A 15,404-nucleotide genomic window follows, 5' to 3' on the forward strand; every position below is an offset into this window, starting at 1 on the left:
ACCACCCCGCGCTTTTTGCGCTGGCATCCCCCGGTCGTGTTAGAAGGAGGCGAGGGATCGAGGGGGAACAGGTAGGCCGGATCGATAGGCTCGCTACGATCGGCGCTCCCGGCCGCTCGGTTAGTCGGACTTTGTGCCTCGGATCGTCGAGGTGTTGTGTAACCGGGGCCCTCGTACACGCTCTAACGATAACAGCGAGGACGAAGACGACGAAGACGACGACGACGACGACGACGACGACGACGACGACGACGACGACGACGACGACGACGACGACGACGACGACGACGACGACGACGACGACGACGACGACGACGACGACGACGACGACGACGACGACGACGACGACGACGACGACGACGACGACGACGACGACGACGACGACGACGACGACGACGACGACGACGACGACGACGACGACGACGACGACGACGACGACGACGACGACGACGACGACGACGACGACGACGACGACGACGACGACGACGACGACGACGACGACGACGACGACGACGACGACGACGACGACGACGACGACGACGACGACGACGACGACGACGACGACGACGACGACGACGACGACGACGACGACGACGACGACGACGACGACGACGACGACGACGACGACGACGACGACGACGACGACGACGACGACGACGACGACGACGACGACGACGACGACGACGACGACGACGACGACGACGACGACGACGACGACGACGACGACGACGACGACGACGACGACGACGACGACGACGACGACGACGACGACGACGACGACGACGACGACGACGACGACGACGACGACGACGACGACGACGACGACGACGACGACGACGACGACAACGACAACGACAACCACGAACATAAACACGACGACGAGAACGAGATGCCCGGATATCGACGAGAGGACGAGGGTCCGAGGACCAAGCAGCACGGCTGGGAGGCCGCTTCCGTTCTATGTGGTGTGAATTTGCTTTTTTACGACTGGCAGAGGGGTTGGGGGATATGGGCCAGGGCACCTAGTGAATGGCGGCTGAGGCTTCTAATCCTCCGCGAGATGATCGCGTGGCATGTTCAGCACCCTAATCGAGTGCTTATGCTAAATATTGGATGTTAAGTGTATATGTACGAGAGTGAGAGCGCGAGTAAAACTGTTCGGAAAATTGGTAATATTTGCAATTGCTTGACTTGATGGTGATGAGGTAGAAGGCCAGATTAAAATGACCATATTTCATGTTCGGATGTAGTCGAGTGTAATGATTGTGTATGGGTAAACGTGCAATTGTTAATGATTCCGGCGGTATATTTGCCCTTTTATATTATTCATAATAATATGCTAGAACGATGACGGAAAAATTTTTTTCATTTAACACATTTTCGCAACACATAACGCTAAATAGAATTTTAATTCCCATTTTAAAAGCATGCAACTGTAGTTTAAAGAATTAAAAAATGTGCACAACACTTTACGCTAATTATGCGAGAATAATACGATCTTTATGGTCTTATTGTTTCAACTAGTAAAACGTCTCGTAAAGATTTGTCTATCGAGGCCTAAATGTAATGTCATTGAAGGATTAATTAATTAATTATATTACATAAGTTTATTGCATATCTTTTATCAAATGTTCAAACTGAATTAATCATATATGCTAATAGCATAATAATTGTCAATGCTATGTACCCATTAATATCAAATAATTTTATATTTTTATAGCTGAGGGTTATTGGTTTAACTAATTATTCGTATTATTTTAGTATCGTAGAGAATAAATAATACTACAAGATTGATTGAAGATTTTATAAAATTTCATTCTATATTATTTATCAGTGGTGGGATATATTTTTATATAGTTCTTTTTATAATTGAATCGAGTGAATTATTTATTAAAAATATTATATCAGCAAGTGAGCTTCGGCAAATATTAATTATCAATGGCAATCAAAATTAGTTTACACATAATTTTACGGCAGCCGTAATTGTTTTTGCATAATTTTTTTCATAAAATTTCATATAATATTATCTTTATATTCTTCGAGTGAAATTAAAGTGAAAATTGGCCTAGTAATGATATTCTGAAAATAAAAATGCAATTTTAAGAGATGTAAATTAAATATTAAACTCATTTATTTTATTTAAATCTTTGATATTCATATGATTCGTGATGATCGTATATTGTTTTTCTCTTTCTTTCTTTCTTTCTTTCTTTTTTTTTTTTTTTTTTTTTTCTGCAATGATGAATGTAATATCGCAGAATTTTCATCGAAAGAAATTGCAAAGATGAATAATAAATTTTCAGATATATTTATTTACGAAAGTATTTCAAAGCCAATATAAAATGAAAAATCAATATACAAAATGTCATTAAAAATTGTACGATGCATTCGATTAAAAAATTATTTAGAGCATACAAAATCTTTTATACATAAGTATAGAGGCGATTTGAGTGAATCGAACTATAAATAATAATGCTCATAACGTGTACTATATTTCGTTTGCAATAAAAATCTGAAAAGCAAATCTAATGATTGCAAATACTAAAAATTTTAATGAAGAAAGAGTACCCAAGCCAGTGAGAAAAATTACTAATAAATACAATAAAACATTATTTAAAACATTCTCATATGAATATTTTCATTGTCAATAGTTTTGTATATTTCGAAAAGTGTGGATTGTACTATTCCATATTAAATTAACAATTTATATTCCAATATTGATTATAAATAATTATTCAATGATATACTCCAACGTGTAACATTCTTCCAAGCACATACTATGTAATTATCAAAAAGATTGAAAATTTTAGAATTTTCTTCTCTTCATTTATTTATCATACGATATGAATTGTAAATTAAAATAACATAGCTTTTCTTATTAGTTTTTTTTTTGTTTTTTTTTTTGTTTTTTTGTTTTTTTTTTTTATTTTTTTGTTTTTGTTTTTGTTTTTGTTTTTGTTTTTGTTTTTGTTATTGTTTTATTATTATTTTCTTTGTTTATTTTAATCCATTTGTTTTTAAATTACTACTCTAATTACAATTATCTTAACACCAAAACAAAGAATACTTTAAATTTACATTTGAAATTTTACGTTTAAAAAAACAAGTTGAAGAATAATTGAATACTAGAATTACTAATATTGACCTATCCGCTTTAAATATTTTATTTTTATAATTACCATTCATTAAACGTATAATCCCTGAAATTAGTGAATTCTTACGTATTTTAATATTTATTTTGATTGTATCATATACATATATAGAAAATATTTATAATAGGCTTCTTAATTTACACGTTAAAGTGAAGTAGAAAGTTGAAAATAAGATGAACCAGCACTCAAATATTTTCTATCTTTTTTTTCTTCAATCTAGCATATAATATTCTTATATTATGCTCGATATGATTAAATTGAGTAAAATATCCACAAATTTCAATATTTTCATTAACGTGATTAATATACGAATGTTTCATATAAATAATAACAATAAAATATTTGTACACAAGCTCATTCAATATCAATTATAAATTCAAATACGCTTATCATCAATAACTCATTAGTATTACAAGTGCGTATATTTAATTTTTCTTAGTATTCTTCTTCTAATAATCATCAAAATAAATATGACAAACATTAATTTAGAAAGTCAATAACTTGGAAATTTAAATGAAAAAATTAAACATATAAATTATATTATATTATTCTTGAATAAAATATTTTGTGTTTATGTTATTATTTATTATTGACGTAATTGCTTATAAATAAACTTATCATTTAGTAATAGTATGAAATACAAATACTAGTTAATGACTAATATAGGAAACAAATTTTTAGAGTAGAATTTCTCACTATGACATTGTTAATTATGCTAATTATATTTTAATACGTTGCTCATTACTATTTATCCGCCTATCAGTATTTTTTCAGTTAAAAAATGTATTCATACTACACACTGTAATATGTAAATATGTATATACATATATATGTATACATATGTATGCATATGTAATATGTAAAAAGTATAAAAAATGCAATTTAAATTGATATTTCAAAAAGTTGTACATTGTATTAATTTAGAAATCATGTATATATAAACTTTTGTAATTTTAAGTAATACGCTTAGAAATAATATGGATAATTAAAGTGTTAAATTGTCATTTTTACACTTTTAGCAATTATGTAAACTAAACGTGAACGAAATTACGTAGGTTAAGACAAACTTGGAAAACCGATAGTTAATGAAAAACCATTATTCTTTTAATCTAAATAAGTTATTACACATTGGATTAATTTAAAATAAGCCAAAGATCGCTGAAAAGTTTGAATTGAACCTAAAATAAGCGGTGCGACTTCAGATATGCTTGGCATTAAAAGTTCGTTACACTAGGAAGCACGTTTATTGCGACACATAGGCAAGTAAATAGATAATGTTTATGAGGTGAAATAGAAAGTAGCAACAATGATCGTAGACAGTTATATGTTCGAAAAGAAAGTAACTAGTTGAGAGCAATCAAGCACCTGCCAGGGTTGTGTTAGTCAATGTATCAATCAGCATTGTTAATTGGCTACAATTATAATAAATTACGGATAAATTAGTGTTGACCGTGCCACTGCGACCTTTCAAGCAAAAAGAATGACTTCACGCATCACGCAGACTTCATTTGAGTCTAGTTCTAGGTTCTTATGTGTAAGTCGTGGCCAATCGGGTTAACTGTTGTACTCTTTTCTATATTTATAACCTTAACTTTCTTTAATTATTTTTATACGCACCTTGTGCAGAGGTGTAAATAATATACTAAGGCATTTACTATATCGGCAAAGAATAATCTTCGTAAAATTAAATTAATTATAGTACAATGCGTACGTACGTATGGTCGCAACACATTTAATACTACATTGATAGATCGATATATATCCTGTGTCCTACACTCCAATGGATATATCAATGACACACACACACACACGCACACACACACACGCACAGAGAGAGAGAGAGAGAGAGAGAGAGAGAGTCTCTATTACGTATTATTGAAGTTCCTACAATAATATTATTGGTATTATTTATTATTTTTATTTTATAAACAATTTTAAGAAATTTTACTTTTTTATTTCGTGGCGCTGAGTGTGGCGGTATTGAGTAAAAAGAAAAAATTCAATGACATGTCTAAGTATCTTTGAGTTACTTAACTCTTTACAATTTAATCACATGAAAACTGTTCAAAAGATTTATATTTCGTAGATAATTGAGCTTGCTTTAATTACAAATATTCTTAATTTTGTTGCTTAGTTTAGTTCGTAAATTATTATTTATTTATTTATTTTTTTTTTAGAAATGCAGCATTTTTTAAGGAATACAACATTTTAAAAACTATTTCTAGTAATACTAATTTCTATATTCATTGTATTATCATTATACATTTGATTAAAAAGAAATTCAAACTAGTTCACATTGCCTTGATTATATAATTAAACTTACTTTATAAATGCATATTATGGTAGGAAAATTAAAAATTGTATATAAATTTATAATTTCAATAGTGTTGCTAAAATTTATATATAAAATATATTAGTATGGAAAATATAATAAGATAATTGTCTCATATTGTTATTTAATACATTTTGAAAATAATTGGTTTTCTTTATTTAAACATTCGAAATTTGATTTTTCTTTGCGATTTACACAGTAAATAGTACGTACAAATGATTGATTAGCCAAATAAAATAGTTTATTGAAATATTACATTTTTATAGTCGTACGGACAAATATGTTAATCTGGAAATATAGAAAAAATAATTATAAAAAATAATAATAAATAATAATTATATCGTAATTTCTACAATTCTATATTTAATACATTCGAGTAGTTATTACTATAATATATTAATATAGTAGTTAATACGATTATACAGTAATTGATGTTTGGAAACGCATTGTGCAATCATATATCGAATAAATTTATGTAATAATAAAAGCTTTGTATTGAAGAAACTCGAAAAATGAACCTCTAAAATCTTTATTATTTATTTTATTATAATCATCGTTACATCATATATTCATTAATTCTACCTTATACATTTTAATTCTTTTACATATATATATATATATATATATATATATATATATATATATATATATATTTCACTTCCATATCCATATACCAATTATCATACTTTATACCTATTACTTACAATTTCTCTTAACTTTTTAAACCTCTCTTTCTGTCGTATATCTGCATTTGCTTATTTTCATGTACATTTATGTAAATTTCTAATTACCCGCCACAATTACCCGCCATAATGTCACATGAATGATTTGCGCATGCGCAAGATCAGCTGTTTCCGTTCTGGTCATATGTTACGTTCCATAAACGCGCCAGTAAATAATACAATTGTGTCAAATACTCTGTTGATTTAAAAAATTTAGCTTTCGTTGTAACAAAACTTCATTAATTGAATTGCATAATGGCCATTTTCACGTTTAGAAAGTTCCCTTCACCTAATGTCTTATTGCTTCTGTTAGCAAACATTTGTTCACGTAAGTTATTTATGTTTTCTACTCTTGTGCCAAGTTTATTTTTCCATGGCTACGAATAAAACTAGTTTTCAAAAGTTTTTAATAATAACCGTTCCATGACCTCATCACTTCATAATTTCTCATTAATAAATTGGCTCTGTGGCAATTACTTCTCGTTATTCATTCTATTCAATTCATACAAAAAAAAAAGAAAAAAAACGAAAAAAAAAGATGGATATAACGAATTACCACAAAAAAAGAAATGGGGCACCATGCGAATTTCCAAATGATGCACAAATTAATTACTTAATATATCACTGCTCGAAACGAAATCGTAATACGATTATACACTTTTATCAACTTTACTTCCAAAGTGTAATTTCAAAAATAGAATAATTTTTTTTCGACGTTCGTTTTAATGAGGGCAGTTGCTTTTCTACAAACTCATTCTACATCACAGACACTGCGAAGAAACCGATAATGCAGAATAAGAGCGCGGGAAATTTAATATTTCACACGTCAAAGCCTTGTTAATAATAAAAAGAAAAACAAACAAAAAACGATAAAAGAGAAGATAAAGCGATGTATGGTTGGCTGAAATATTAAATTTGTTTAATATCTATCCATTATCAATTATCTAGATTTTTGCATTTTTACTCCTTCTAATCTTTAAACTAACATCTATTTTAGTATTATTATTTTATGTATTGATATGTCTGACTTTAATTTAAATTAGTTATTTAATTGAATTATTTATGAATTGAATTCTTAGCTTGTTCTCTATTTCAAGTAATCCCAAGTTAATATTCAAGCATGCATACGACCATTGACCTTAAGAAATTCATAAATAATTGCGCAATTATTTTAATTATTGTATATTAAGAAGCGCGTGGAAACAATTATTAGTTTACTTGAAAATTTTGATTTATAACTTATTATTGACAATATTTGCACTGAGAATATTTGATTAATTTTCATAGAAGTTATATATTGTATAAATGGTACGATTCTATTTAGAATTTTCATTACAAAAAAGAAAAAAAAACTTATATATACTTATATATAATTTTATGTATGAAAACAATTGAGAAATTTTTATCAATAAATTTTATATTAAATTAACTTTCGTTTATTACAAATTTTTTATATCACAAGAATTGTTAGAAATATTTACACTAGGATACATAGGACTTTATAAATAGGAGCAGCTGCTCTACGATATTAAAAACTTATACTTCAAATGACAAATGACAAATGACAAATGACAAATTTTCATATTGCAATAATTAATTGTTTCGAAGCTTTATTATCTCCAATAACTCTTCAAATCTATCTACATTTACCGACAACGAATTATCTTTCATTAAATAAACATTTTTTATTATCGTTTGATCACTAGTTTTTACCTGAAGTTTATTTTTATAAAAATTATTTATTTTTATATTAAAAAACTTGATATTTACTTATTATCTTTGGTGCGACCATTTAAATAATTGCCTTGCTTATATTCAAAAATATAAAAATTTATAGACATTATGTAAATATATGGATTAAGGAATATACGAGATGTTTTACTGCGACAGTAAATTTGACTTGTTAGAAGAAAAAAAATATATATATATGTATATATGTATATATATAATACCGAGTTTCATATATTTTAAGAAAATTAATATTAAAACATTTTTAATACATTTTATCGCGTAGATAATAAATCATTATTACTTGCATCTTGTATATCATATTCTTGATAATATATCATTTAAGCTATAATGACTAATGTTAATCTTAATCTGTTCTAAGTCATTTTTTATTATTATTAATAATCATTAACATTAATTCAAACACCTAGTTTATTATGACATTACAAAAAAAAAAAAAAACCTAGTAGTTATAATTTTCTAATATAGAAATGGATTTCAAAATAATTAGAGTTCAATTACACAATGAAGATAAAACTCTTTGCATCGATCGAGTAAAAAGACAATTACCATATTTTTAAAGAGTCGATACTTTTGAAGCAAATAACTAATAAAATTATTTATGTATGCAAATTACATTCATAGATCTATTATTATTTTTATTCGTTAAAGACGTTGTGATGCCTATATAACGATCAATACATTAATTAATAATAATGTATCTGAATTATTGAACAAATCAACAAAGTGAAAATATTCCTATAATTAAATATTCATCAACATAGGACTCTTTTTAAGAGATAATAAATAATCTTTCTATATATTGGATAAGCAATATTGCAACTAAAGTTCAAACTCCAAATGGCGTTTAAGAATCTCAAATTATCAAATTATAATGTTGCTTAATATTTTTAATATTATTGTTGCTTTTAATTATTATTATTGTTATAATAGGCACGATATTGAATTGTGCATGAAATAAGATGACGATGAAATTGAAGTGCTCGTAATATCGAGGATTATTCTGTCGATCAAAAAGAATATTTGTATGTTGTTATTTGAATGAATTAGTAGCTTATAATAAATTTAAAAAACAATTATTAAAAGTAGCTCCGCTTTAGTCACCAATTTATTACCTGGATTATGAGTTAGTTGAATATATTGTGACAGTTAGGGAAACGTGTCATAAGTCTTACGGGGAATTGGTAAACACCAACTAATAAATCATTTTGTAAAGATAAAACGGGAACGATAATGCATTCTTTCGTAATTGTGTAACGTAAACGAATAATGCCCTGAGGCAGCCGCTCATCCGTACCTTCCCAACGTATTTTCTTATTTTGACATACAACATTCTCTCTTCCTTTCCTATCTCTTCGTTTTCACTCGCTCAGTTTGTCTTCGTACCCCCCCCCCCTCTATCACCCTCTCTCTCTCTCTCTATCTCTCTCTCTCTATCTCTCTCTATCTCTCTCTATCTCTCTCTATCTCTATCTCTCTATCTATCTCTCTATCTATCTCTCTTTCTATATATATCCCCTCCTCCTCCACCTGTTTCACCTTCTCCTCCGCCGCCCACCGCCCTTCACGCCCCACCGTCGATCCTCGCCGTCCTCATCACTCCTGTCGTAATCGTTCACATAATCCTCCCTCTTTCTCTCTTATTTAAGCTCCTCTCGGTTATTATTACGTAGAAGGAGGGGGATAAATAATTAATTCGAGAGTAGACCTCTGCATCTACCGCGTGCTTCACTGTCATTCTTAAAACGCACGTGCTACAACAAGGCGGTCCAACATTCGCTCTGCGCCTGCTTTACGCTCATTCTCTCACTGTAAGTCCAATAAAATAAGTATTTACGCACACGTTGACGTACGTCGATCACTACTCTCTTTGTGTTTGTGTGTGTGCGTGTGTGTGAGCGCCCGCGCGTCCGTTCGCACTACAAGATTGGATAAGAATGAGATATCCGTTTACTAGGCTCGTTCCTACGCCCGTTTACTACCATCGTTGCTTTCTCATTTTCTATCTTTATTGCTTAGCTGAAACGAATGTTTGCGCTTGATAATTATGTAACGAAAAACCGGAAAGAGATCGTAATTGCTTCATGCTTTATCGCGATTCTACTCCTACTTTTATGTTACCAATCGCTCCGAATATGTCTAATTCGTGACATTAGTGCCTCTGTATAGTATTATTTTACATATTAAAATTGCAAATAAACTTATTTCATCCATAGTTGAACAAATGAAAACAATTATTGCGCACACTAATCCATTTAATAAATAATTATAAAAAGACACATGCTTTTATAATTACAGTTCGCGTTTATTTTTATTTGTAAATTTATTATCTAAATTAATTATGCATCTGGATGATATTTTCTTACAGTCACTTCGAATCGGCACAGCTAATTTTATTTTCAATTTATGTAAAGGGTATAAATATAAAATTAACGTAATAGAAAAGAGCTTGCTAACGCCTAATAACTTTCTGATATATTAACTTATGGGCGTTGAGAGGGCACTGAGAATATTTAATATTTTTTTGACAAATAGTAAATAATAGCGTGAATATATACTCTATTTCTTAAAAAATAGATTTTTAGATTCGTTCGAGAGTGAAATTTAAAGTCAAATGTTAATAATCGAGCGGAGTAGCTCCTATTGCGATTTTTAATTTTAACGTTCTTTATCAGAGAAATTATTATTTCAATATTTATTTGATTCTTTTTGGTAAATAAGCTTACAATTGCAAATATAATGCATTAAAAAAATATTAAAAAAAAATATTTGAATTGTATTTGTATGGCATATATTATTTAAGCATTATATCTTGATAAAATAGATAAGTATGTTGTTAGAAATAAGTATGTAGAAACTCCAATGTTGACATAAATATTTTTACGTGTTAATATATTTAATTAATAATTGAGTTAACATCAAATTTATTTATGGCAATAAAAATTTACTCTTTGCGCTCGTAAAAATAGATCAAGCATATTATTAAATTCTGTATACGAATTTATTCTAATTTTCTACTACTCTACTTATTAAAATATTTTGTATTATTTATAATGCATTTACAAATTAGAATCTATTCTTTTCTTCTTTTTTTTTATACAATAAACAATTTCACTTTCTAACGAATTAATTCAAATTTCAGTAGATTTAGAAATAATGTCAATGTGCGCGCATCAATTATGTAATATATGATGTACATCAATCTCTACGTATTATTAATTTTCTTATATAATGGATTTTCCGTATAATTAAGAGGGAAATTTTATTTTTATTGATAATTTTCGGAGAGATTTTGTAATATTACAATTATTCGAGATTTCCGAATTAAAGAACAAATCATTTATGTAAGACATTTTATCTATATTGAATGATATTAGTCTCGTTATGATCTTGCTTTTTCTTTATTTTTTTCTTCTTTTTTTTATATAAAAAAAAAAAAAAAAAAAATGTATATTGCAATAATACATAAGTTGTTGTCATTCATTAAAATGAATGTTGCATTGTGAATAATAAATGGATATAATGAAAATATATGGTATATTTTTTAAACAAAAAAAGAAAAAATTAATAATAAAATAAAGACTAAATACATCGTAGAAATAAAAACGTGCCTGTTGAGAGGTTAATGTGTGTAAATAATATGTACTTTTATTTTTGGTTTTACATGATAGCATAACGCCATAACACCAGCATAAATGTAATTTTTAGCAATTTTAGCAAAGAATTTATGCATAGCTAAGAAGAAATTCTTTTTTTTTTAAATTTGAATCAATTTTTAGTCGATCTTTTTGCATTGCTAGCAATGCCGTCAATTTGTAATATAAAAATATTTCTTGTCTTTATAATTAAAAAAAATCACATCTTTATTCTTTTATTGTGAAAATTAAGTATTTTATTTATCTCTCTGTGGTTGAACCGTTAATAATATCTGTTGTATTGTTTACAACAAAAGTTTTAAATATCTATTAATAAGTTTGATAATTAAAAACTAAAGAATATTAATGTTATAAATTCAATGTTTAAGCTAACATTAAAAACATACTATTTATTTATTTCCTATGTATTTATTTATTTATTTACTATGTATTTATTTCCTTATGTGCACAAGTAATTATTGGCTTAAGAACTTAGGTATACTTAAATATGTTAAGGAAGAAAATGTCAATGACTGATAATTTTTATGCTATTTCCTATTAAATGTACTATCCGACGATAATAGCGTAGACGAAATTTTAATATAATTAAATTAACGCAGAAAATTTTTCATGACGTAAAAAGAAATTTGTTTATATAAAAGAATTTACTCGAAGCTGGCAAGTATCGACTTATAACAAGACATATGATTTTCATTCGTTTATAAATACAATGTGAAATTAAATTATTTTTATTAGAAATAATAATGAACCCGAAGAAGCGTATTTTATTACATTTATACAATACAAAGATTGCATAAGCTTAATCGTTTCTTTAATATTCTTTTTTTAACTATACTGTAGAATAAAATACTTGAAAAGCTTAATAACATTATTGAAAACACAATATAATCTTTCATTAGATAATAATTTTATTAATAAAACCATGGGAAAGTGATTCTTAAAGCTCTTGAAAAACGAAATAATGAAGAAAAAAACAACAATATATGAATATGGAATTACCCCTTTTTATAAATATTGTACGAGAGCTTTAAGTATTATTGCCTAAGATGAATTGAATTTATATTTAAATAGGAAGAGCTAATAAGCCAGGGCTATAGATTGTAAGAATTTCAATTATATTATGGAATATTTCTGCTGACTAAAAGGAGACGGCAAATGTCACGATGATTACATGCTCGTGATTACTAAACCTTTAGCATATACGGCGATATAGAAAATCCTTGCTCTTAGCTCATATGATTAATGCTAAGTCTAAGTTTAGTGTACTAATGAAAAATGTACTTTTATGTCTGTACACAGGTCGTCGCGCAATGGTGAAGAAAGTCTGGTGTCGTGAGCTGTTTGGGAAATTTCTTCAGGTGAGATACGAGCCAACGCAGGCACGATATTTTTCCGAGCCGAAATGTCAGGACACCGTTCGGTTATGGTACTTGGCCTACCGCTACCTCATCTTCTGCCTCTGGTTGCTCATTATCCTCTGCTCCGTCTTCGAGATCGGCAGTGTTAATCCCCTCGGGCTTTTGGAAAAGTGGCCGATCTACTTAACGAATTGGGACTTGATTCTTGGCCTCGTTCAGTCTTTCCTCGCTTGCGTCCTGGTCACGCGTCGCTCGAGGTACCAGGAACAGCCAGGCTTCGACGCCTCGAGCTTATACTACGGGAAGCTCGAGAAGTTCTACTGGTTCATGTACGTGGTTACCTCGAGCTTAGCGCTGGGCGTCACCATCACGTACTGGGCCCTCATCCACGATCCAGCAATTCACCACGTTGACGTCCTCAATATCCTCATTCACGTAGCCAACAGCTTGCTCATGATTGTGGATTTGTGCGTGACGAGTGTTCCCTTTGAATTCCGTTGTTTCTGGTGGTGTCCCTTCTTCGTCAACTTCTACCTGATATTCAGCATCGTGTACTATTTGGCCGGCGGATTGGATAAGAACGGCCAGCATCGCATCTACAATATACTCGACTGGGAGAAGCCGATTATGACATTACTCATATGCGCGGGTGGACTGACTTTCTTGGTTATAACGCACTGCTTGCTGTGTATTTTGGCTCGATTGAGGAACCATGTGTACGAGCGAAGGCGGAAACCTTTTGTCAGCGATGCCAAAAATGTCAAAAATATGGGCAAGGAGCCAACGTATACACGGAAAAACGAGTCTTGCGTTTGAGATAATGCTTTAGATTTTTTTTTTTTTTCTTCAAAACATCTGATGAAAGTGATTTTGTGTAGCGCGTAAAGTAGCCTTTTGTTTATGCTTTAGTTCTCAGGTGATGTAAGATCTTGCGGGCAGCGAGATAAATACTCATTTGTGTAACTATCAGCTATCGTATGCGCTATTTTCCTGTTTGGACCTCGCAGTGTGACACGCTCACATTAAGCTAATTGGCAGTGCGTAAAAAATGACGAAAGAAACTAATGTTATTTTGGTTTCTTATTATTACTTTGTTTTTATAATTATTAGTCGACTCGCGATTAGCCATTATATTTCACAATCTATTTATTGAATAAATTTTTCCGCTATTATCGATTGTAATTTCTTTTATAAACGAACGCACGCGCGCGCGCGCACACAGATAGAGAGAGAGAGAGAGAGAGAGAGAGAGAGAGGTAGATAAAAGATTTTATAATCACTGTCATAGATAGTATCGTAGATAAAATTTATTTTATACAAATGTAAACATTTCTTTTGTCATTTTTACGTGCATATTCGATTAAGCAGTATTGCAATAAGATTAACAGTGAAACATATATCGGTATTAATGTAACGTAAGAACTATATTATAAATGATATATTGTATACGTAGGTAAGGATTTATAACGAACTCAAGTTGTTTTTCAGTGAGTGTTACTACGATACATTTATGACATTTATCACTTTAACAAAATACCATAATTAATTTTTCGTTCGACCAAATCGTACATTACATTTATATAGAATTTTGAAACTTCTTACAATCCAAAATCAGAGTTGCCTCCACTTTCTACGAAAGATAATCTAATATTTGCGTAATCTTTCGTTTAATACGAATGTTTGTTAGTGAAATAACGATGGGAAAATAATTATGGTATCTTTATTTGATGATTTAGTATTTATTTTCCTAGAAAAGATGTAAATCTAATTTTTTTTCTTTTTTTCATTTTTTTTTTTTATCAAAATAATTTCATTTTAAAATAAATGATATAAATGGAGTTGGTAAGGATAAGTGTGTAATTTGTAAAATTAATTATTATGATGACAGTTCACAATTAATTGAAATGGAAAAAGTTCTTTTATTTTTCTGATATTCTTTTTCTATTGTGTTCTTAACTACATGAAATTTCAAACTGAACTTTTTCTGATTTAAATGATTATATATATATATATATAAATACTCCATTAGTTTTATACATCTAGAACATAGTAATTATGAATAGAAAATAAAGCTATGGAAACTTCTTTTTATATTTTCTAATACTTAATTGTCAGTGATATGAAAGCAAATAATTTTTTTATATATCGAATGATTATTAGACTGAATAGTGCAACTGTTCATAAACTTCGAATGATATTTGAAATTTACTATGGAATGAAGAACAAAACGATTGTTAGAATTTTTTAAATTTATTTATTAATTTTATAATAATAAAAGTATGTATGTTATTTTATAAAAAAAATTAATGTTTTTAATAAAACTTATGAAAAATGTTTTTACTGGAATCTGGAATATAAAAGTGTTTACAAAACAATTTCGTTTTTTCATTTTTTTTTTTTTTTTTTTTTTTTTTACGAGGCTGTTAATTGTGTGA

The 15,404-nt window shown here is 29.8% G+C and overlaps 1 protein-coding gene across 3 annotated transcripts; it reads left to right on the forward strand.

Moving 5' to 3' along the window:
* Positions 1-879: 879 nt before the first annotated feature.
* On the forward strand, positions 880-14,079 carry LOC105362911 (protein rolling stone). Of its 3 annotated transcripts, none has more exons than XM_011500451.1 (2): positions 880-965; positions 12,911-14,079. In XM_011500451.1, exons 1-2 carry the CDS (start codon positions 890-892, stop codon positions 13,783-13,785), a joined length of 951 nt encoding a protein of 316 aa, XP_011498753.1. In that variant the 5' UTR covers positions 880-889; the 3' UTR covers positions 13,786-14,079. The 3 variants fall into 3 exon arrangements, with proteins under 3 accessions (XP_011498753.1, XP_011498754.1, XP_011498755.1); XM_011500452.1 differs by lacking the exon at positions 880-965 and adding an exon at positions 6,376-6,534; XM_011500453.1 differs by lacking the exon at positions 880-965 and adding an exon at positions 9,670-9,766.
* Positions 14,080-15,404: the final 1,325 nt, after the last annotated feature.

Source organism: Ceratosolen solmsi, unplaced genomic scaffold, assembly GCF_000503995.2.
Source record: "Ceratosolen solmsi marchali unplaced genomic scaffold, CerSol_1.0 scaffold56, whole genome shotgun sequence".
NCBI classification, from domain to species: Eukaryota; Metazoa; Arthropoda; class Insecta; order Hymenoptera; family Agaonidae; genus Ceratosolen; species Ceratosolen solmsi.

Bases quoted from the DNA above. Each gene is read 5' to 3' on its own strand.
- LOC105362911 (XM_011500451.1), top strand. From the start codon at position 890: ATGCCCGGATATCGACGAGAGGACGAGGGTCCGAGGACCAAGCAGCAC. The intron at 966-12,910 runs GTGTGAATTTGC...GTCTGTACACAG, and splicing joins GGCCGCTTCCGTTCTATGTG to GTCGTCGCGCAATGGTGAAG.